The 23,541-nt window shown below is 49.0% G+C and overlaps 1 protein-coding gene and 1 long non-coding RNA gene across 10 annotated transcripts in view; one reads left to right on the forward strand and one right to left on the reverse strand.

Moving 5' to 3' along the window:
• Nucleotides 1-229: 229 nt before the first annotated feature.
• Nucleotides 230-3,028, reverse strand: LOC142363341 (uncharacterized). The gene is made up of 2 exons (XR_012765674.1): nt 2,660-3,028; nt 230-1,762 (listed from the first exon to the last, which is right to left on the reverse strand). It is a non-coding gene; the product is annotated as an uncharacterized LOC142363341 (long non-coding RNA).
• The window catches only part of DISP3 (dispatched RND transporter family member 3), a 53,087-nt gene continuing 31,426 nt past the window's right edge, over nt 1,881-23,541 (forward strand). For 3 of the 9 annotated variants that reach the window (XM_075437202.1, XM_075437203.1, XM_009938163.2), the window contains exon 1: nt 1,882-2,056. In XM_075437202.1, coding sequence (XP_075293317.1) covers nt 2,018-2,056 — 39 coding nt within the window. In that variant the 5' untranslated portion in view covers nt 1,882-2,017. Of the gene's footprint in view, nt 2,057-3,249; nt 3,348-3,931; nt 4,033-15,702; nt 15,979-22,884; nt 22,984-23,541 lie in introns of those variants that run through there. The other 6 variants (XM_075437209.1, XM_009938170.2, XM_075437205.1 and 3 more) reach the window with 6 other exon arrangements.

Genomic DNA, 23,541 nt, shown 5'->3' on the forward strand with positions numbered 1-23,541 from the left:
CCTGGCTCCCAAGCCAGCAATGGTGTTTAATAGAAGTTCAGCGCTCAGTTGTTACCCAGCCCTCTCTGCTGTGTGGCTTGCTGTCTGGTGCAAACTTGAAAGCCTTTCAGGCAATCAGGCAGTAATAGACCTTGTGGAAGCTGAAAGTCCCCCAGATAAAATTTACAAGGCCTAAGAGAGCCTGCCTGGCATTATTTAACACTTTGGTAATGAGCACCTGAACAGGAAAGATTGCTTGGGTGGTTTTATTCTGCATAGATGAGCAGTCAGAATTTCAAAGAGGGGCCATAAATATAAGCATGCAGAATGGCCGACGGTGCCTGATTTTGGTGTGGAAGGCAGTGGTGCTGAGGCTGTGAGAAGGTTAGAGAGCATGAATAAAGGGGAAGGTGTTTTCCTTCAGCTTCCCAACTCCAAAAGGCATCCTTTAGCCAGGACTGGCTTTAGGTGCAGTAGCAATCCTTTTCCTGCCTGCCTGTGACTCTGTGCCTCTGTGCATGTGGACAGGCATTTGTGAATACACAGCTTACTAACGACGACTGCAGTACAGCGCTAATGTCTCTTGGTGTCACGCGTGTGTTTTTGTACCTGCGTGGTTAGTGAGGACAACAGCAGTGCACAGCACATCAGTCTGTGTGCACATGTGGGGTTAGTAAAAGCCACAAATAATGCTAATTCTTTGTAGATGCATTTGCATTGTTAGTGGAGTCTGCAGTAAAGCACTGAAACCTTTGTGTACGGGTATGTGTGAGTAATGGAGGTACAGCTTGATGCAGTTTGTGTTTATGTGCATGGATATTGCTGCTCATGTAGACAGTTATAACCTGCATCTGAGTAAAACATGTTCAGCGTTGCTGATTTAAACTAGTAATGAGTTATTTATTCATTTTGGCAACATATACCATTTGGTTGAACACTTTGGTGACACCTGAGGGAGGGAAATGATAGCAGTCAGAGGCTGATGCTCTCTGAGCACAGAGGGGCGTGGAAGGAAATATTAAGCCAGGTATGAAGGTTTCCACTATGCGTCATCCTGCCCCTCCCATCCCCAAATATTTGAAATGTTTTATTTCTATCCAATGCAGAATGAAAGAGATTGAAGAAGTTGCCATAGAGCAGGACCATCAGCCTGCTCACCAGCCACCCCTTCCCGTCCAGGTGAGTATTCCATTATGGGGCTTTTTGAGTGCTGTGCAGACCCCTGTGTGTTCATGAAGTGTTATTGAACAGATGAATGTGGCAGTCTGAGTGTCTCTGGATTGACAGGGAAAGGCATATTCTTCATGTAGATACTGTAGGTGCTAACATAGCAAGAGAAACTTCTAGTTCAGCTAAGGGCTAGCGTAGCTCTGTGGCGTGTGTGTGGTGAAGGAAGGTGTCGTGTGTTCACACTGTCAGAAAACCATGTACAAGTTTTAAAAGCTAAAGCTGTCAAGTTGATGTACTTCTGCATGCGGGGAAGAGATGGGTACGGTGAGCAGGTGTGTCAGCATCACTTTGTGTCCGTTTGCTGGTGTGTGCACTGCTGGACTCGGTGCGCTGCATGCTTACGCGAAGAGGGGAGCAGGAGTCCCACGGTGGGCTCACACGCGTGTGCCTGTCTGTGCCTGGAGGGCTGTCGGAAACGCTGCCGAGGAGAACCGTGTTGTTGTCTGAGTGCTCGTCCGCAGCGCTGACTGCTAACTCCCTGTAGTTTGCTGGGCTGGGCGGTGTGATTGATCGAGTGCTGTCCCTCACGTCAGCGTGGGCTCCGCTTGCATCACTGGCAAAGTTAGAAAAAGCGATTTTTCACTTTACTGTACACTTGCAGTTTTCAACAAAATTGCTAACCCTTCACCATCACCTTCTCTGCAGAAACCTCCATCACTGGCAGAAATGCGCAAAGCTGGTGGAATGCAATTTTACTTCAGGAACCTCATTAAATTTGCATTCCTTGGAGCCCCACAAGGAAGATGATGGTCTGGCTTTGTCTACCTGGCTTCCGATTCACTTTGGGTGATGCATCAGAAAGAGTGCAATGCCTCTGACACAGCCGCCTGCCTGGAGACAGACTCAGGTGATGGGCCTGCTTTACTATACTGCTCTCTGTTACTGACTTGACAAATCTATTTAAAAGCTGGGGTAGAGGATATTTTTCCTAGGTACTATGAACACTCCAAGAAACAAGAATATTGGGAAAACTATGCTTAGGTCACCTCTGTGTTGTAGCCTGATTAAAAGCCATTCCTGTCAGGTAGTTGTTCAGCAATTTACTGACCTAATCCCGCTCTTGCAGGAGTTCACATTGTAGTAACAGGTCACCCCAGTAAACAGGCCAAGGACAGGGGGATGCCTCCAAAACCGGAGTGAGTCACAGCAGAGCGCACAACAAATAAATGCAAGGCCTCTGCATGTATCCAGCAGTCATTAGAGCCCTCCTGTCAACACTAAGCAAAGCCCCTGTACTCAGGGGTGTCTTTATCATGTTCAGGACTTTTTCAACTCCTGAAAGCCAAGGCAAGGGTCCGTGGTGAAGTCAGACGACCAGCTGTGCAGAATGCCTAGCAGCATAAGGGGCCAGCACGAATATAAAAAAAGATTTTCTCTACCGCCCTCGATAATAGCCTCGCCACCTCCCACTGAATGACTCCTGCTTATTTCGGGGGTTGTTGCTGCATACCTCTGTCACTGAACGCGTATAGATGTCTCCTGTATGGAGCATTCATCTAGCGGTGAGAGTATCAGCAAGCAAACCGGGTGAGTCTTCCCCAGAGCCTGGCTCTTCACGCGGGGTGGGCCCGCAGCACTGCCCAGCCGCCGCAAAGGTCTCCGGCAGCGTCCGCTCCGGGATCCGCCCGGTACCGGGGTGGTGGCAGGGCCGGATTCCCAGCCCCTGCCCCGCAGCAGGCTCCCTCGGGGGGTAGGCAGGGCGGCCCCGCAGCCCTGAGGGGCCCAGCCGCACCCTGAGCCTCGGCGGGGGCTCCGGGGCTTGCGGGGCTGCCCCCGCCACTCCGGGAGGCGGCGCGGGCGGGGGCCGCGCACGGGGCAGGGTTTGCGGCGCGGCCGCAGCGCCGCCCGCAGCCCGGAGGGGCGGCAGCGGGCAGCGGGCAGCGGCCGCGCCCGGAGCTCCGCAGCGGCGGGGGCTGGCGGCCGCCCGCCCCTCCGCCCCCGGGGGCCGTGCCGGTAGCGGGCCGCGGCGCACGGCGGAGCGGCATTGAAAAGCGGCGGGGAGCGGGGAGCGGGAGCAGTGCGCGCCGCTGCTGGGCGGGGGCAGGCGGCGCTGCGGGGCGGGCACCCGGCCCCGCCGTACTGGGCTCTGCCCCGGCATCGCTGCGAGCCCTCGGCTGCTGCCGCCCGCCCGGGCGGAGGTGAGTGCTGCGCTCCGCTCCGTGGAGGGCACCGGGAACGGGGGCGGGGGAACGGGCCGTGGGGCACAGCCGTCTCCCGTTGTACCGGCTGCTCGCTGCCCCCCGGGTGCTCGGCTCTGCCCGTGGAGGCGGCCTGGGGGGAGGTCGGGGTCCTGGGTCCCGCTGTGGCAGGCGCTGGTTAGAGGAGAGCACGGCTTGCGAGCGCTCCCCTTCCCCCGCGCCTCAGTTTACTTTTTTTTTTTTTTTAAGCCTTCCACCCCTCCTACTCCCCCCTCCCCCTCCCCCCTTTTTGGGGTTTGTGGGTTTTTTCTGTGAATACAACAGATAAATCCCTCAGTTGTGTGTTTAGCCAACTCTCCCTGGAAGCTCTGGAGAGTTCATGAATATGCACAGAGGAGAGCGTTTCCCGGGGAGGCTGCCTCTATAATGAGCTGATTGAGCTGTGCCTGCAGCGGGGCTGCTCTCCTGAGGGAAAAGTTGGGCACCAGAACTGAGCGGCTTTGTGTGCCCGGCTTCGCGGAGGGTTGGCCTGGGTCCCCGAGGAGGAGCAGAACCAGCAGAGGCATTCTCCCTGCTCGGGGATGGTAGCAAGTCCAGCCGGGCAGGATCCTCATCTCTGACAGCAGCTGGTGTCAGGTGTTTGTCTAGAAGATGTAAAGAGAATCGTGTACCTGACGTGTGTAAGGTAACCTTCCTGTCTTATACTGACTTGTGTAGAAATTGACTTTTCCTGCCTGAAAACCCCGGGTCAGTTAGTGAGGGCATTATATTGCTTAGCAACAATCCCAGTTGCAGCCCAGTCCTGGGCCCTTACTATTCCAGGTGGTCTCCAAATACATGCCAGCAAAACAGCCTGTGCCCGGGAGAAAATTAACCCTTTCCTGTTCTTTCTGTTTGGTGATGCGATGACCAAACCAAAAGAGTGAGGCTAGTTACCACTGCCCGGGTATTTGAAAGCACTTGAGAAGGGTTGGAGCTGCGGGGAGCTGAGTACAAAACCTGCAGGACAGAGGGAGGAAGATGAAGGTGGCAGGTCACTGTAGGAGCTTGCATCTGCCTTGCTGCTGCATCCTGTGTCGCTTGCACTTTAGTTCTGTGCACAGGCACAGCAGCGTGCTGGTTAGCAACCTTAGCTTATGCAATTATTAGGATAGTATTTTGACAGCTGTGCTGAGTCTGTTAGGGTTTAATGTAATATGCAAGCAAAGAAGTTCCTTTAAAACAAGGCTGATGCATGCCCTCTTCTGCGGTGGCAAGACGTGACTCAGGTTAAGTGGGATGAGGACTTCTGTGTTGGAAGAGAAGTACTTTTACAATTCAAATGACAGAATAAACACACAGACTTCTTGCTCACAAAGCCACATGCTGATACACATAAAATCTGCTACCCTAAAAGCTCAAAATTTTAAAACAATTTTCCCTGGAAAATTTGGGTGAGCTTTTGAAACTAGCTTTCTATTCTCACAGTAGAACTTCACTCGGGGACAATGTTTTTCCCTCTTCTTCCTCGACAGCCTTGTGAAGTGTTGATAAAGATGTTATCCACAGCATCAGCTTCCTTTGATTGCTCTTTTGGGCTGTGTGTCTAGATGGAAACCTAGCAACACAATAACTGTATTGAAGGGAGATTTTTCGATAGCTACACTTCTTTTATCACACTGAATGCATCTTCAGAGGTTAGACTCATCAAGCCAATTTCTTTACCCCTTTGGAGCCTTGTGGTTTGATTCCTTAAGCCTAGAATAAAACAGACCTGAGCTAGTGAAAAAGACAATAAAGAAGGAATGGAAGTGCTTAATATGATAAATGATCCACTCCTCCTTTCCTTCTGCTGCCCCTGTGAATACCTGCTGTACTCCTGTGGGGAAAATACTCCACTACAGAGGGAGGATGCTGGTGTAATAGAAGAATGAATCAAGGGGAATCTAGCTATCAGCACTTGCAATGTGCTAGACACACACAGGGAAAAGCTAAGGGGCAAATGGCCCGGAGCAGTGTGTAACAGTGTAATGTGTGAGAACCAGACTGGCATTTGGGAAGTAGCACCAGCGTTGTTCCAAACACCCACTGTGGTAAAGATTGTGATTTGGTTTCTGCAGCGCACAGGGCCAAATTCATCCTCAGAGGTGAAAAAAACCACCGCACCTGAAGTCACTGATGTTCTGTCTATATTTACCTCACTGGTTATATTCTAACGTTCTTGGCTATGTTGACAAATACCTCTGTTATGTGTACTGTCTCTTTACAACAGTGGAGTAAGGCACTGTTATGGGGAGTCAGGGTGACAATATCTGACTGGCTCTGTGTAATTTGGGGACACAGAAATGAGGGATTTCACACTGGTGATATCTGTTAGTTTTCAGGTGTTTGGGGACAATGCCTTTGCCAGGTGCTAAAAATTCTCTCAATACCTAGTATGTCCTTGGCCATGCCTTCCAAGATCTTGTACTTTTTCAGCATTAATGAATTAAACATCACAAATGCCTTTGTCAGGCCAATAGAAAAAGTGGGTATGTTACAGGAGAACTTTGATCACTTGTGTATCTGTCATTTCTGAACAGTCAATGAGAATTGTTTTTAACAAGCTGTATTGTGCACGAGTTCATGGGGGTAGCTGCAATGTGTGTGTATGTAACTGTGTAGCATGAGAGTGATAGGATGTGTGCGTTTCGGTATGGCACTGGGGGAGGGTATGGATACGGCGTTAACATTTCACATCCGAAAAACCACAGCACATCTGAAATCCTCTTGTGATGCCAGTGCTCTGAGATAAGTGCTGCTTATACAGAGACTTGCCTGTCGGGTGCAAGTACTTAATAAGTAAGCTTGACTGGAACTGGAGAGGGATAGGAGTTCATACCCTGACGGCATGTGAAAAATCTTGATAAGCTGTGATTTTTATTTCTGAAGTTTGAACAGGTCCTACTGTGAGTCCCAGGGTCTCTGGGTGATGCTGCCATGGTCTCTGTGCATGCCAACATGCAGTAAATCCTGGCAAAGCTTTCTTTAGCACGAAGCATTTAGCATACAGTTGGTTTAATCCTCTAATCTTATCAAGCACTGACATAAATGAGAGCTGAACAGATTAATTCATTCTAAAAAAAAAAAATCAAACCCTGTTATGTTTCTCCATGTGGTGCACAAGATTTCTCCTTTCACTTACTTGATTTGCTTATTTTTTTATCGGTTGTTTGTTTAAAACTATCAGACTATAGATTTGGGCTCAGTGGTGAAAGGTACTCAGTAATCAGCTCGCCTGTGATGTGAGTTTATCTGCTGCTTAAGTAGCCTCAGGGGATTTCAGGATCAGAGCCAGCAATGTGGTCTGAGAAGCTTGGTTACTGGAAGTTGCCAGGTTGGCAGAGGAAGGAGTTACTGGTATGTGTGGGTACTTGTTACCTCCTTGGTGACAAGCAGTCCCGTTTACTTTTTGTTCCTTTTGTGCCGGTCAGGGGGAGTGGAACATGTCATCTGCCTTCCTCCTTCCCACACACCTCCCGGTTTCTCTCTGTACAGAGAGATAAAACAGTCCTCACGAGGTGTGTGTGCAGGCTGCCGTTCGGCTCTGAATGTGTGGCCAGAGGCAGGGGAATGTGTTTCCAGACCTTGTGATGAAGTTGAACGATGAAATATTAGTTTCTAGCACTCCCTTATGCCTCCCCTGTGATACCACAGAACAGGCTATCTCTTTAAATGATTGATTTCACGCAGATTTACTTGAGTTCATTCATCTTGATGCAGCTTTACCAGGGTGAATTTTCTCTGAGGTCTAGCCTTACTGATGTCTTTACTAATGGCTGGGTCCTGCCGCCTTTCCTCTTGCAGAGGAGTACCTTATGTCATGAATAGCTCCGCTGCATTCAGCGAGACTGTTTAAAGAGTAAGGTGCTGTGGTGCTTGTGACTGAGACTAATGCAAGTCAATTTAAAGGACAGGTTAAGCACAGTGTGAGTATGGATTGCGGTGTCTGGCCCTTAATGAATAATTCATTAACATGGAGGAGACAGTGTAAGAGTGAAGTGCTTAATCCAGCTCTAGGTGAAGTCAGCAAGATACTTTCCACTGACCCTAGTCCAGAATATGTTTCAGCATGGGCTTAACTGAGTTTGTAAGCTGTCCCATTGATGGCAGCGTGCTTCAGGCATGAGCTACAACACCTGTCTGAATTAGCACCCAGCAGAATATTATTTATGACCCTCTTGCCTGTCATACTGTCATGAACTGTTCTCTGCAGCACAATGAGAGAAGTTTTCTGAGGTCTCAGCACTGCTATTCAGACATGCTTTTATGGTACTAAAAATCAGAAAAGATTAACAGCTGGAGTGCCACATCCTTAACGGGATAAAATACAGACACAAGAAGTTTTGCAAAACAAGCTATGAAGGTTTAATTTTGGTTGCTTAGAGCTGGGAATGATGCTGTCCTGCTGCAAGAACCAGGCACTTGCATGTCGCATGGATTTCACCAGAACTAGACGCTCCGCACTTCACAGCTCAGGAGTCCACTTGTGTCTGTTCCTGCCAGTGGCTGAGTTTGATCTGCCTTCCTGGGGGCAAATTGAACCCCTGGGCACTGGAACTGCTCCTGAGAGACCCGTTGTGGTGGGGATGGCAGAGCAGCTATCCCCTGCTGATGGGAAGCGTAGGATGCTCTGCACCCAGAGCCCTTGTTTGGTGCTGTAGGTCTGCAGTAACTGTGGGAATCCTGTCCTTCCAGCTGTCCCAGAGGGATTTCCTTTCCCAAAAAGGTACAGTTCAGTGCTAGTCATAAGCAGTGCTGATTTTTTATGATCGTACCATCATTGACTTGGAGGGGCAGAGCATCTCCTCTTTCTTGTTGTATCCCTGGAAGTATAAAATTTCCAGTGAAACCTGTGCCCTTGCTCTCAGCCTGCAGATCCTGGCAGTGCCACAGGCTTTGCTGGTCTGTAGGGAAGCAGATGTGCCCATTGCAGAGCAGGGTACCACAGGTGTAGGCTGTCCCCTGCACTGAAATTAGAGCTTTACAGATACCTGACCCTTTTTTCCAGTTTTGAGTTATCTCTGCTTGCTGGAAGGTTTGGGGAACAAGGCTGGGATACTTTCCCTGCCATCTGCCTTAAGGCAGCAGGCTTGAAAGTTTGGCACAGTTAATTCCTGATCTTTGCCAAGCTCCGTTAATAGAGAACGACTGCTCCTGAATAGAAGGCAGTTCATGTTACATAAATAGTGGAGAAGAGGGAGAGGCCAATGTGTTTGCAGGGGGTGAAAGACATACTGGCAGTCATCTGGTTCTTAAACAGCTGCCGGTCTTGACTCTCTACTTCCTTATGGGGGAGAGTCAGAGGTGAAAATCATTTATTTTCTGCCTGGACTTCAGGGTGTGGATGCTATTGCTTCTGGGGCCTGATTCCACAGCTGTGATCTCGCTCGCTCTGTGTAAATGCAGTCATGTCAGTGAAGTCACTTGGGATTTGTTACTGGGCGTGTGAGCTCAGGATCCAGCTGCTAAGATGACTGCATGGACAAGCTTGTATGGGCTTCAGGGCATCCTGTCTGATGCTGCCACACATTTTCCTTCCCATCTTACTTTGGTATAGAAGAAACTTCTTTGGCTTCAACACAGAGCAGGGTTCTAGAAGACCTCTAGTTTTACTCTGAGCTCACTTTGCTGTCTGATGTTGGGCTAGCAAGTCAGAGAGTCTCTGCTTCTTCATCTGTATGTGGTGATATATATTTAATAAATGATAATAATGCCCTGCATTAAATTGGCACTTTCATTTCCAGGATCATTTGGCTGAATACATTGTTTCTTTCAGAGTCTATTTTACAAAAATGTCTCATGAGCCCTGTTTCCCCCTGCCTTCCCATGTTCTTAAAGGATCTGTATGTTTGCAGACCAGTAACAGAGAAGAAAATCCTTGTGTTAGCATCACAGGCCTCTGCTGGGTATTAAGTTCTTTCCACTTTATGATACTGAGCGTGGGAGGAGGTGGGGCATCTGGTAATCAAAGCAGAGGACTGGGATGAGTTGGGTCCTATTGTTGCTCTGCCACAAATTCTGTGATTTTGAGCAAATCTGGAAGGAGGTTGTAGCAAAGACAGCTCCGGGTTTTGGATGCCTCAGTTTCTGGGCATCCAGTTTGTGTCACTGTTCACTGGAGTTGTAGGTACCACAGCTGCTCCCCAAATGGCAACTAAAACGAGGGTCCACTTAACGATATTAGTTGTAACTTGCCTGGTCTGTGTTTAGCTTCTGTTAAAGTCAGCAAAAGTTATAGCTGAATTCCAGCGGAGCTGGAGCTAGGCTTTGCTTAATTTATTTGTAAACTTGCATGTAATCCGACCTATTTCCCTAGAGGAGTAAGAGAATTGGACCTGATATGTATTTGCAAAGGGTTTGTGCAGTCTCTGATAGAAGCTGATTGATGCACAAGAGCAAAGTGCTCTTTGCTCCTAGGGGGATGTACTATATGTTGACTTGTTTCTTGGCTCTGTTTTACACCCAGGAGCTGACAATGAATTGCTTTTGAGTGCTGTATTAAGGTCTGTGGAGACAGTTTGGAAAAAAACAAAATAACACCTGGTCCTTTCTGTTCTTGGGGTACTGCTGAACATGCAGCACACTTGATTCCCTGAATCAAATAGTTTGTCTTTATTCCTCCTCTTAACAAGACAAGTGAATTCCTGAAGAAGATGGGGCTGCAAACTCAGGTTTGAACTAGAGCCCAACAGGGCATTTTAAACATGTCTGAGAAGCCCAAAGCAACGCTGGCTCCTGCTTGTAAATCAAACCTGGCCAAATCCTCTGTCTTCATATTTCCTCTGCTACCTCTTTCCCTCCACCACCCCCCTCGCACACCCTCCCACTTGCTCTCTAGCTAACAACTCATGCACTGAGTTTAATCTCCAAGCCAGTTTTTATGGCTGAGTTGAAATGGGAAGGTGGAGAGGCCCACAAGAGCATGAAAGTAACTCAGTAAAACAGTGGGCTCCAGTTAAACTGAGGGCTGTGAGTCTGGACAATATAGACAACAGCTTGGTTGGAAAGCTAAGTCTATTTTGCTGGAAAGCTTGGACTAGATCTTGAACAATGAAGAAAGCTTCTCCTTCTGGTGCTTCCTGCCAAGAGTTGCAATTTCCAAACTCCAGGCCCAGGCATTGTGAGCTGTGGTTCTTCAGGGCCCATTGAGCACTTGTCAGTGCCTTGGACTCACCGGAGTGTCACATCTGTGGACATGCTTTTAAATGGAGTGTCTCAGAATCTGATACATGTGCTTCGAGCCTTTTTTTTCCACATCCAAACTGAATTTTACTTCCAAGGCCATTCCCCTTCTCTTTCTCCCAATCCTAACCCTTGCTTGTCAGCTGTGTCACTTCACGTGGAGCTCTTTGAGACAGGCAAGGGGGCAACCGAGCAGCAAGTCTGTGGTGTTCTTTGTCACCAATGCCAAGATGAAATGGACCAAATACACTTGTGCACAGAGCATGGTAGAACTGCTGCAGCACTGTAGGGAGCTATAAAAGACCAGCCTATGACAACTGGAAACAAGACATCAGCAGGTAAGTGTTTCATCCCCTGTGGCACTGCTTAAGCTGAAGAAGAGAAGCTTCATTCCTGTAAATCTTCTACATGGAAGCAATTCCTTGGAGAAGGTTACCTTGCACTAACTGCAGAGTTCATAGCATAGGTTTTTGTGTAAGTGGTGCAGTAAAGCATTTGACCTTATTTAGATTCCAGTAACAGAGAGCTATGCTGTAAGTAGCAGAGACAGATTAAGTTAAGACTGTGATGACATTTCCTTTACAGACCTCTTGCTGTTTCTTGTATTTCGCCTGTATTTCTGATGTGATGTGGGGGAGATCATTCCTTCTGGATCCCAATCTTGGCACACATGCCGCTAGATTCATTCCTGCGTGTACACCACCTGCCTGCATTCCGATCTATTCAGTTATGTTGCAGAACCTGGTACTGTTTGCATTTCCATTCCTCTGGATGATTTAGGGAGTGCCTGCAGAGCATTTGCTGCCTTACTCAGCCAACAGGGCCTGGTTTTCAGAAGGCCAGACACAGTTCCACTTCAGTATAGGGCAGTGGAGTGAGTCCCTTTGAAAATCAGTTTACAAATGTCTGTGCAAGCATACCCTGTGTTTGCTTGTTGAGGGGGATCCTAGGAGTCTTGGGACAAAGCATGTTGTGAAAGGATGGAAGATGGGATCTCAGAATCCAGAATATGAGAGCAATTCAGAAGCAGGTAATGGGATTTGCCCCAGGAAAGCTAGAAAAACTAATAGCAGAGCCACAAATGTTTCCTTCGTTTTTGTGTTTTAACTGCAGGTCTCAGTCCTGCGGTTAGCACAAGGAGCATCTCAGACTGTGAATGCCTGGCTAAGAAGTGTGGGTTGTGGTAAGGAACTGGGAGAAATTGCCTGAAATGCTTTGATCCTTTGCCAGATGGCAGTCCCTTGGTACCCTTTGGGTTGGATGATTGCCATTCACGAGCTCTGGAGCTCATGCAGCTCGCATGGCTGCTAATCTCTGTATCTTTGGTGATAGAAGGAAAACAGAGACAAGGGTGGTGTCTGCCTCTCTGAGCTGCTCCTCTGCCAGTCTCCTCTGGGTCTGTGCTGGGAAGGAGGAGAAGAGGGGAGAGAGAAGGGACATTGCTGCTGTCTCAGCTCAGTCCTGGTGGCCTAAGTCTGTATCCCGTAGACATGGCTTCACTGGCAGCTGCCACCAGCAAAATTTCCCTCCCTTGCACAGGGACTAACAGGACCCAGCTCTTAGTGGCCCTTGTCTGTATTAGGAAGCATCCTGGACTCTCCCTGAGATTAATGTGTCATTAAAGCCTGTTTGCTTATTCTGAGATCCAGCCCCCTCCTCTGCTAACATTCTGCAGGACTGTGCTCATTGAGCTGTGGTAACATTTAATGTTAGTTTCTGCATGGTTGGTGCAGCTGGCAGTAAGCTTTAAGTCCTTGTACTGGCAGGGGATCTGCCAACATGCTGGTCAAGCACTGAGGCGTGTTGTCTCATCTCCACATCCTCCCCTTCCCCTCAGGAAGCTTTCCTTCTGTTCTGAAAAAGCTTGTGTTCACCCAGGTCCTACTCTGGAGCAGTCAGCTGTGGCACTAGAGGCTCTCCAGCTTCTGGGTTTTACACCTCTTCTTCTGGGTTTCTCACTGATCCTGGGAAGATGAAAAAGCAATGCTAATTAATCTAGTTCCAGAAGCACCAGGTTTCCATGGGAGGAGAGCAGCTGGCTGCGTATGTTTTGGGGAGAGAGAAGTGTGGGAGGTAAGAAAGACATACCTGCTCAGATCCCACGTTACAGGCTGCTGAGAGCCAGCTAGCCACAAGCTACTTTTTGAGTTCCTCCTGCTCCAGTAGTAAGTTTTCCATGGGTGACAATAGAGTGTGGTTTGCTGCAGTTGTTCCCACTTGGCTGTAGTAACTGTCAGGATGAATTCCCCCCAAAATTCAGCCCCTCACATTCTCGGCAATAAGAGGCCATGTCTATAACAGATGAGCTCAGCTCAGTGCCTGGAGCTGGAATGGTGCGTGAATGACCTTGGGTGTATCTTCTGCTCCCGTATTTATGAGGACTACAGCATCACCCATTCCTCTTTTCTGCTGGTACGTGGAAAGCCCTGCTGAAGAATGGAGTATGACTGAAATACTGTGGGAGCTGTGTCGCCACCACAGACTGCAGTCCTTATGGCCTTCCTGTGGTGAATCTGGCATTTTCTGATGTCAGTAAATTATGGCAGCAAAAAGGGAAGACTTTTAGATCCATCAGAGTGAGTCTAGGTAGCATCTGGAATGAGACTCTTTGACCCATACAGCTCTCACACGTGCAGATGGAACTTTCTGCCTGTACCTTGTTTTTCTGGAAGGTCAGAGCATGATGAGCAGAGCTGACTGAATATAGACCCTTCAGGTGAAGGAGAGTACTTGCAACATTTTCTTTTGACTTCAACTGTACTTTTTATGTTGGAGTGGCAAGAAGTGGAGATGAAATAGCTGCCTGTGCTGTGGTTGGCAAGAAGGACTGGCAGCATAGGTTGGCATTCCCGCATTACCCGTTGTATTGCTGCCCACAGAACAACAGCAAAGTCGTCTCAGCCCAAACTGCTGCTTAGGCTGCTGGAGAGAAAGCAGGTCACATACGCGGTGAGGAAGAAATTGCCTTCCTCCTGCTCAGTAATGAACTAGCAGCTTATGGGGAGACTCTGGAGAGGAGCCTTTAGGAGTAGGTGTTTTGATTAGTCCAAGAAGCACAGTGTGCACACAAGTGGGCTATTGCTGGGGAGCTGCAGATGCAGGAGAGTGCACAGCCAGCCCTTGTCTTTGTACTTCCTCCTGCTGCGAGGAGCAGGTGTGGGAGCAGGGAATCATGCAGCTGGGCACAGAGTGGTGTCAGTACCCATGGTGACGTAAACTGGGGAGCCTGAGCAATGGGTGGAATAGTAAATGACTGGCAGGGGCCAGCAGAACTTGGCTTTCCTTTCCAGGGTGACAGTGGTGTGGGAAGCCTGAGTTTATTGATAAAAGAGAAGCACACAATCTTTGGGAATGAGTGTTTATTCCAGGGACTTGGGAACTGGCGAATCCTCTCTGTGGTCTGAGATTCCTGCCTGGAGTGAGTGACACTTCTTGGGATAATAATACAAGGCCCTGGTTTGTGACAGCCATCTGTATTTAATGATCTGTAAAGGCTTTGCTATGAACATAGGTGCTGAGGAATAGACACTGGAGCGTGGAAATCAACACACCTTTAACAAGCTTGTTATTGTGGGTCCCGGTAGGTGGGATCGAGGGTACTTTTGAAGTCTGTGTCAGGGCACCCAAAGGCACACAGCTGATCCAGAAGCCAACCCTTTACTTAGCAATAGCAAGTGGCTGGGGCTCAGACAAAATCTAAGTAATTTTTGTAGTGGCTAGGTAAGTCATTTCTGAAGCATATCAGAGTCTCAGCTTGCTTGGCGCTCGTGTGCAGAAACCTCGAAGTGCCACATGCCTGAGTGACAGCGGGGCCTTATCATTAACACGAGCAAGTAACTCAAGTGGTAAACGTGGCACAAGGCTGCAAGGCATGTTTTGTGAGATTATAACCAAGAAGCTGTCTTCTAACACCCACAATCATTAGTTACAATAACCAGGAGCAAACTATTTTATCAGGAAATGATTTTTTTTTTTTGGCAATGACATGCATGTTAGGAAAGTTATTGTGTAGGTTTACCTCCGCAGCAGTCCTGCGATGGCAGGGCACCGAACATGCATGGTTTGATGCCAACAAATCCCAGTGACCTCTCTCTTTGAAAAGTGCCAGTGTCAGTACTTTGAAGCAAATATTTTGAGGCAATTGATTGTGTCCTTTTGTTTCTTTTTTTTTTTTTTTTAATCTGTCAGGATACAGATTCTTCCTGGAGTCACTTAGGAAGTGGCACCCTAGGACAAACCTCACAGCTGGTACCTACTGTAGCCATAGTGGGGCTGCCTCAATTTCCCAAACTAGTGCCCTGTGAAGGTCTCCCCCAATGCAAGGCTGTGGGATCACTCTTCTTCCTAATTAAGGAAACATTCTGGAAAAGTGTGATGTTAAAATAGGAAACTCGGATGGCTGAGCTACTTCTTATTTGCAGGCATCTTACTCTTAGCAAAGCACAGTAAAGCTGCTGATTTCTGAAAGCAGCAAACAAAAGCAAAAGCTTTTGCTGTACGTCCTTGAGTGGATCACAGCTGTAAGGTTACCTAGTTTGTCCACTTTCTTCTTGGACTGTTCTGTGTGCAGGTAGCGGCTTCTCACACAGAAAAGCAAACACCTTTTAAAGCAGTCTTTCTCCTTTTCCCGTATACTGATCTTGCAGTCCCTCTCCAGCCTGTTCCTTGCCCACATGGCCAGGCGAGGGGTAGAGATGAGGGAACTGATGTTCCTTGCGCTCTCTGGCACTGTTAAGCCTTCCTGAGGTGTCCCAGTACTGGTATGCACGTCACTAGTTAGCATAGATGGTGTGAAAACGGCTTTCATTGTGGAGGTTGAATGTTCCTTGCCAGCATAGAGGTTGCATTGCACAGCAGTGGTTATGCTTGATGTTATATCTCAAATTATGCTTGCAGAACAAAGCGGCGTTTGCAGTTTGTTGCACATAGCCCCCATCTATGCCGCTCTGTGCACTCTAATAAATTAGGTATCTTGTGTGTCTGAAACTAGGCACCCAAAATAATTGTCTATTTTTTTCCTTCTGTTCTCCTGAGCTCCCACATCTGTCAGATGCGGACCACACCACCCCCTCCTTCCCAGAGATGCTAGGAGAAGATTCAATTCAGTCCTGTTTGTTCAGCCCTCAGACTCTGTCGTGACAGGCAGTGTTGAAAAGCTCATGAGGAAATTAATAATTCTGCCTCTGAGCCAGGCTTGAGCAGTGTGCAGGAAATGAGGCGTGAGACCACACGCTGAACAATGAGGAGAGAACAAGGTAGCAAATAGCCACTGGGTTCAGCGAGCATCATCCATTGCACGCACTGGTGGAGGCCTGAGACCTAGTCTTTGGACACTGGGCTTGGAAGAAAAACTGCACTGCAAAGCATTTACAGAAGGTGGGCAAATTAAGGATGCTGTGTCAGCCCTGAATTTGGCATTTCCTGACTGGTGAGTGCTTGACTTTGCAGCTAATCTTTCCACACCGTTTTTGGCACGCAATTATGAGCAGATCTAATCAGTGCTTGTCAGACACCAGGAGCAGCAGGCAGGTGTGAGCAGGAGATCCGCAATGTCGTAGGCTGGGAGGGCTCCAACCAGCCTTTGTCCATTCTGAAAGCAGGTCGATAGATCATGGAATAATTTAGGTTGGAAAAGACCTTTAGGGTCATTGAGTCTGACTGGTTCCTTCTGTTTCTAGCTGCTCTTATCTTAGCCAGGGTGTAAAAGTGCCTGTAAGAAAAAGAAGGGTAGGGTAGTCAGCAGTGAAAGAGGACCCCTCAGTTAGGAGTGAGTGTGCATGCAAGTACTTGATTTCATAAAGCTTGTTGGCAGATCAGACAATCCTCCATCTGTATACATCCCTGTCTATTGTCTTGCCTCCTGTGGGCTAGTGGAATTGCAGGCGATACAGCTTTAAATATATATATATTTTTTTTTAAAAGTCATTTTGTTGAACTTTTTCCCCAGCAAACACATATTTACATCATTGCACTGCAATTCCAACAGCACTATGTTGCTGGAACATTTTGATGTCATTCTGGTCTGCAAAGTGCCTGGGGTCTGGCAATGTTTTTGTGCATCTTACCAAAGGATTTAAAGCAAGTGGGAAGGGAAATACAAAGGGACCAGAAAGAATACAGATTAAAGCATTGTGGCTGCATTGTGCTGTACAGCTGGAAAAGTAGACCTGCTTGATTAATAATGGTGAAGCCAGCCCAGCCACCAGTTCGCACCAGTGCGTTTAAGCAGCATGTGTATCCCTGGGCTTGTGTCCCGCTGAAGCAGGTTCTGGGCTGTATCGGTCAATGGCTGAGTTAAGCCAGTGTTCTCAGAAGTGTTTCAGGAGATTGAGGGTCAGGTGCTCAGTCTAGGTTTCCTGGGCCTGCTTTGCTTTTGCAAGAGTGCAGCATCTCAGAAAGTCAGACTTCCAATTATTGAATTCCTCCTTACTGTTTCATTTTTCCCACTCACCAAAGGGAGTCTGCACTGGCAAAGGACAGCACACAGCTTACTCCATGCCCTCGGTTACAGCTGTGTTGATAAAGGGAGAGCAGGGACCCGAGAAAGCCCTCCTTGGTTGTTTTTTAAAATTATACCTCTAGACTAGTCTCAGTGATTCAAGTGCAGAACAAAACTCTGGTCCTGAGTCTCGGTGTCACTGTGGGGCCCTACTTTAGAGAGGGTGTGCACTAATGATGCCCTCCAGTTGTTTTACACGGCCAGAGCTGTGTACAGTGTTCTTCAGCATAACAGGGCCTGGGAGGCACTCTGTCCATTCCTGCTATCAGCTGTGCGTTGTTACAGAGAGGTGGCTTTTTGCAGGAGCTGGCTGCTCTTAGGATGATTTTGCAAGCACAAAGCCCATTTCTCTCCCTCTTAGAGGAACTTTATATTGCTAAAAAGGGGGCCTAAAGCTGCCTTTGGTAGTAACTCCATGAGTTCTCAGGAATACAAATAGGACCACAGAACTGCTAGCACTTCTCTGAAAGCTTTGCCCGTGGGAGAAATGAATGTGAAGTTTAATTATTTTGTTGATAGGAATCTCCCATATTACAGAAATTGTCTTTCCCTCCCCTTCTAGCCTTGTGCTTTCTTTCCTTTTTTCTTTCTAGCTTGCTGATGCACAAGGCTTCCTTTTTCCTGTGAGAAGGAACAACTGAGTAATTGAAATGGAACACTAGTGAGATTTTTTAATCTAAAAGTCAGCATTAATTAGTCAGGTCGGGTGTAATTAGGTTCCTCATCTGTCACTGCCTCTCCCCAACTTGTCAATGACTTTCTTTTATCCTAGGTTTCACTGAAAAAGAACTGTCACGTGGGAGCTGCATGGGTGTTTTTTCCTGGTTGGGGTGCAAGTGAGTGACAATCCCTGCAGGTCTGTTGGGTCTGAGCTGGATCCCACCTCCTGCAGTCAAGGGCAAAACTCTTGCTGATATTAAGGTCTCCCAGGTCTGGCTCTGTCCTTTCTTTTCTGCTGTGTGTCAGGCTCACAGGAGTTGTAATTATTCCTACCCTGTCCTCCATAGCCCTACAGTGCTTTAAATGCTTAATTCAGTACTGTGATCAAACTGGTAAGTTGCAGCAGGACATGGAGGATGCTCAGGTTAAATTGTTGAGCAGGGATGCAAATATCAAGGGGCTTGGAGGCCCAGTCTGACAGTCATTGGTTCATCTGTGACAGTCATCCAGGGAGGAAGGGGGTGAGCCTCTTTCCTTGGGCTCTGGTAGCATTCATGGCTGTGGTGCTGAGGTTCAGCTGCAGGTTGTCTGGTGTGCAGGGCCGGGGGGGTGGCTCAGGTCTGATGTGGAATAGCCTCTATGTTCCTCTGGACAGAAGTGCCTATTGGCACTGAAAAAAATCACCTTGGCAAGGAGACCTTCCTTGTCTTCCTCCTAGTCATGTCTCCACACTGCTGCGGACCTGAAGAGACAAACCAGATCATCAGTTCGATCACAGCATTATTGGTACCTGCTGTAAATCTGTGTGTCTTTGTACTAATACGGGCTTGGAAGATGTGAGTCTCTCCATGGCCGCATGTCTCTTCACTGTGATGGATTTTCTGAACTCACATCTCCAGATCAGGAAGGTGGTTCTTCCTGGCAGGATGCTGACGCTGCCCAGCAGTCTGAGGGCTGAATGCTAAGGGAGGAGTTTTTTTAATGTACTGTACTACAGACTTTTCCTTCCCTTCCGCTCTTGAATCCCCCTCCTACTCTCCCTTTCCAGCTCAGTTTTCTTCGAGGTCCCTCCAAGCTCAGCTGTGCTGCCAAATCAGCAGCTTGCTTGCCTCTCCCCACTTCCCCTTTCCCCATCCCCAAGCATTTCTTGGCTGGCTGAATGAGCGAGGCAGCGCAGATGAACCTGTGCCGATGCCAGGCTAGAAGGTGGGTGAGCTGAACACGAACCGTGCAGGCCCAGCTTTGCCAGAGGAACGCAGCATCTGTAATTTCTGTGCAGCCATTAGGCAAAAGCCCCTTTGCAGCATACTCTCTGTAGGCGGTTCTGCAGAGCTGTGCAGCAGAGCTCTGCAGCCCTGCTGTTGAGCTTTGTCCATACTGTGGGAGTGTGGGGAAGGGAAAGAGCCTCGCACCCCACATCTTCCCTGTGTCAGGTACCCTGGGGAGACCTACACCTTGCTTTGCCCCTGTCTTGCTCCGAGCTGGCTGCCCACACAGTCTGCCTTTGCATGGCTGTGCAGAAAGCAGGAGCTGCTGGAATCTGTGTGAATAGGCTTGAGGAGCTCTTTTTGCTTCAGCAGCTGGTTTGGGGTCTGTCCTTCTCTGGGTGCATGCTGGAAGCCTAGCCCCTGCTCACCACACATCTGTTCAATGCTTGTGTGTTCCTGGTGGAAAAACCTGAAAGCATCAGAACAGTGGGATGGGGCCCGTGATACGAGGCACCCCATGGTGACTGCAGCTGTGGCTCTTGCTTCCTGCTTGCCGTCTGGATCAGGGCTGTCTGTAATGTGACATCGTAGGTTCCTGCGAGATCTGACTTCTTGTGGCCAAGCATGTGACTCGGGAAGCGGAGGGTATTTTGTGAGGCAGAACCTGTCATGGTGGTGGAGGTTTTCAGTTAAAGTATTTATTTACCAACAACTTTGCCCAGTTTCCTTTACCTTTCTCTGACTTAATGGAAGCTATGCCTGTAGCAGCACCTTAAATGTGAGCCAGGAACCTTCTTTACAGGAGGTTCTGCCACCTTAGAGTCCTGACTGCTCTTGAACCAGGAGGGAGGCTGCTTGTTTTGGAAGGGGCACAGGGAAGCCCACAAAATCTGAGTGCCTACCCCAACAGACTGAATTAGTGCCTCTTCTCCAAAGAAATGGATCCAGGGCTCCTAGGAATGCCCTTATCTGCTGCTTCTTCCAACCTGGAGCAGGCTAAGCTTGCACAGAAGCAAGGCAGAGCTTTGATTTAGGGCTGCAGGGTTAGGTCCACTGTGCATATCCTGGAAACTGAAAAAGTAACTGGGGCATGCTTCAGTGCTGGGAGTTCCTGGGTAGTATGGGCAGTGGTGGAGGGAGAACAGGCCAGCCCCCAAGTAGAATTCAAGCAGAAAAAGTGCATTTCACTCCCTTTCTGGCTGATTTCAGGGTTTATCTCCCCTGCCGATCCAGTCTGCTGTGTTTTGGGTTGGGTAAGCTTTCATCCTGACCCAGGCAGGATCTGACGAAGGCGGTAAAGCCAGACGAGTCCCAGGGGCAATGCTAAGTGAGCTGTGTCTGGCTGTGCAGCTGAATCATGTGGTAAATTCTCTTTTGAACGGAGTTCAGAGCTGTGGTGGAACTAGGGCATGATGCACACACGTGCTTTGCCTGCATGCAGAAGGGAGGCTGTCACCATGAGGGACAGCGCAGCCCAAGTGCCTCCCTCCCTGCCCTTGCCCTTCCTCATGGAGCACATCCTAATCCTTCCCTGACTCAGTTCTCATGTGAGTGCCTATAATCTTGGGGCTTTTCCAGCTTCTGCTGTGCTGGAGTTTACATCCGAGCCAGAATTTGTACCAGTCTTTAGCTAGAGGGTGGCATGCATTGGCCTTCATGCGTTGTGGGTGCCCATCTGTTGTAAGTGGCTTTTGCAGTCACCAGAAGAGTTGATGGAAGAGCCAGAGGGAGATGCCTGAGGTCTGATCCCTTCCTTGAGTTGAGGATTTAGCTCTTGGTTAAAAAAGAAGATGGTATGATCCTTTTTCTGCTGATTATTACTATCTCAGTCTCTCTTGTTTCCCTTTATTGTCATGTGCAGGCTTTTCTGTTTCAGGATTAGAATCTTTTCCCTACTTCAGTAGCTCAATAAATGGGAAATTATTATGGCTCTTTACCTCTCTCTCTAAAGAGAGAATACATATGCTTGATCAGGTCTTGCAGTAACTCCATTCTGTTGGAGGAGAGCCCAGGCCAATGGGAGAAGGGACAGCTGGGTGGAGCAGAGGTAACTGCATATGCACACCAGCTTGCCCAGATGGGATGGGTGAGGTTTGCACCTACACTCATGCAGCCCCAATCTGCACTGCTTACGTGAGCTGAAGTTGTAGCATGGCTGTCTCTTAGAGGCAGAAAGGTGACGGTACTTGTCAGCCGAGCGACCGATGGGAGTTACCCGCCAGCCAAGGGCTTGCGTGTGCTGAGGATGTCTGTCTGCAAAGGCGAGCAGCGTGGGGTGACCTGTGAGCTGGGGCTGGGTCTGTACTCTGTTTAGGGGAGCTGGTGTGCCAGAAGACTTTGCACACATAGGAGGATGTCACTGCCCTCCACTGCTTTGTCAGCATTGATGAGGTTATGGCTGCTCTGTGTGGAGAGATTGGGAGCGTACAGTGTGGGAGAGAAGGCAGGACTGCAGTAAGGAGCAGCTGGGAGAGGATTTATATGCAGATTTAGAGAGTTGGGAAAGCCTCCTCCCTGTCACGATGCAAGTAAGACTCTGCAATCAACAACAGAAGAGCACGTGGATATCATGCCCATGAAGTTGAGGCAGAGGAGCACTTGCACGGCAGTAGCTGTCTTGAGCAGTGTTGTTCCTATGCTCTTGGCTTGCCAAGGGGCCCAAGGCTCACACAGTGATGTGTGGCTGTTCAAGGAAGCCTTCAGATGCTCCTCCTTGGCAGGTTAGGATTATGCACCCAAAATATTAAAGGAATCTTAATGGAGACTAAAGCCAGCTATATTTCTCCTAACCTTTCCGGAGACTTGGGAAGACCCCCCCTTTGCTTTTGTTCTTGCTGTCTAACAGCGCTACATGTGATGAGGAAAACAACACAGAGTTTTGTGAGCCGCCCTCTCCTCACCCTATTTCTTAGCATCCTGAGGATGTGGAGGTCTGGCAGAAGAGGGACTGTGGCTGTCTGCCATCAGTGGTGCCCAGCTGTTTTTGGATTGTGAGATTGCAGAGGAGGATTTAGCACAGGCTTACTCCTGCACTGCTCTCTGCAGCGTGGCTGAGGTGGGTGAGCCAGCTGCACGAGCCCAGCCACGGCGAGGGCGTGGGAGAGTCCCTGCTCTTACACTGGCAGGAAGGGTGGGATATTCTGAGACAGTGTCAGCTGTGGATTAAAGTCACTGATGAACATTTGTGCTTTCCTTGGTATGGGCAGGAGCAGGGAAGCTGGAGCTTAGAGGTTTCCTGTTCTCCACAGGCTCTGCAGTGCTGGGAGCACTCTGCCCAGCCTGCCAGCACAGATGCTGTCCAGACCGGAGTGAATCCCATGGGATCCACTGTGGCCAACAAGCAAAGCCAGACTTTACCCAGGCTGACCAGAGCCAGGGACATTGGTGTGACTCTTGCTCCTTTGCACATCCCTCTTCTGCCAGGGACTGTTTCTGACCTGTGGCTTTTCCTCTTCGTCCAGGTTCGGGCAGCTTCCAAGTCTTCTGAGCACCTAGAGTTAAGGGGTGCGGGCAATTCATCTTCCTGCTGATAGATGTTCTGGTTAGCAGCAAAACTCTTCTTGCTTCTGGCCTGTGTGTAAATTGCTTGCAACTTTTAGGGTCAAACAAGAAGCTGAATCTGTTCATTCGTTCAGTGAGGGGGGGGCTGCAGGCTTTGCCGGGAGCTGGGAAAGGAAGTGGCACTTAGTCGGGGCTTTCTGGGCTTTGCTCTCAGGGACCACCACCTGTGGCTTCCTGGATTGAGAGGCTTCCATGCAACACCCAGGAGGGGCACATGGGAATGTCTAAAAACCTGTGTGTGTGTGCTGGCAGCCCCCTGCGAAGGAGAGCACCTCCCAGGGACTCTCCCTTTCTTTCCTGCCCAAGTGTGGGCTGAACAGAGATCTTTCCCCTTGTCATTCCATGGGAGCAGTGACTGCTTTTGCTTCCTGTTTTTCCACAGGAACGAAGAAAACTCACTCCATAAACAGCATCCCACAGGGCTGGAAGGAAAGCAGGGCTGTTCAGCTCTTTCCCTTCCCACACTGGCAGTCGATAGCGCTTCATGGACTAGATCAGGGTCACAGTGAGTTCTCAGTGGGGGTGCATGTGCTTCTGGTTCTGTGTGTGCACACACATGCATGCTTGGTGGGACAGATGAATACAGCTACAAATAGCTGGGGGGAAATCTACCATCAGTTTAAAGGAGAGGAAGATAGGGTCCCTTGCCTTTTTCATCTGGTAGCATGATCTGTTCCTGTGCCAGAGAACCAGGTCAGCTAATTAAATGTTACTGCAGCTGCAGACCGAGCAGCGTACTGTGAATCCCCTGCCATCTCCATGCCTGGTGTTCCTGGAGCCACACAGAGCCCTATTCTGCCAGACCCCTGAGCTCTGGGACTGTAGTTTGAACTTCTCCCCTCTCTGCTTCCTCTGCCAAGCAGGGTGTGGGATACACCATGGTGAGCCTGTTCTTTCAGTGGCTGTAGCAAATCTGTGGGGTTTGAAAGCAGTCATGCTTTCCTGCTGAGGGTGCAGGGCTGAGAGCTGGCGTGTGCCTCCCTCCCCAGCTCTGCTGCTGAGACCCTTTGGCAACTGCTGTGGATTCATGGCTGTGCCTGGGGACACCCAGTGCTGGGCCCTG

This window comes from Opisthocomus hoazin, chromosome 16 (assembly GCF_030867145.1).
Source record: "Opisthocomus hoazin isolate bOpiHoa1 chromosome 16, bOpiHoa1.hap1, whole genome shotgun sequence".
In the NCBI taxonomy this organism is placed as follows: Eukaryota; Metazoa; Chordata; class Aves; order Opisthocomiformes; family Opisthocomidae; genus Opisthocomus; species Opisthocomus hoazin.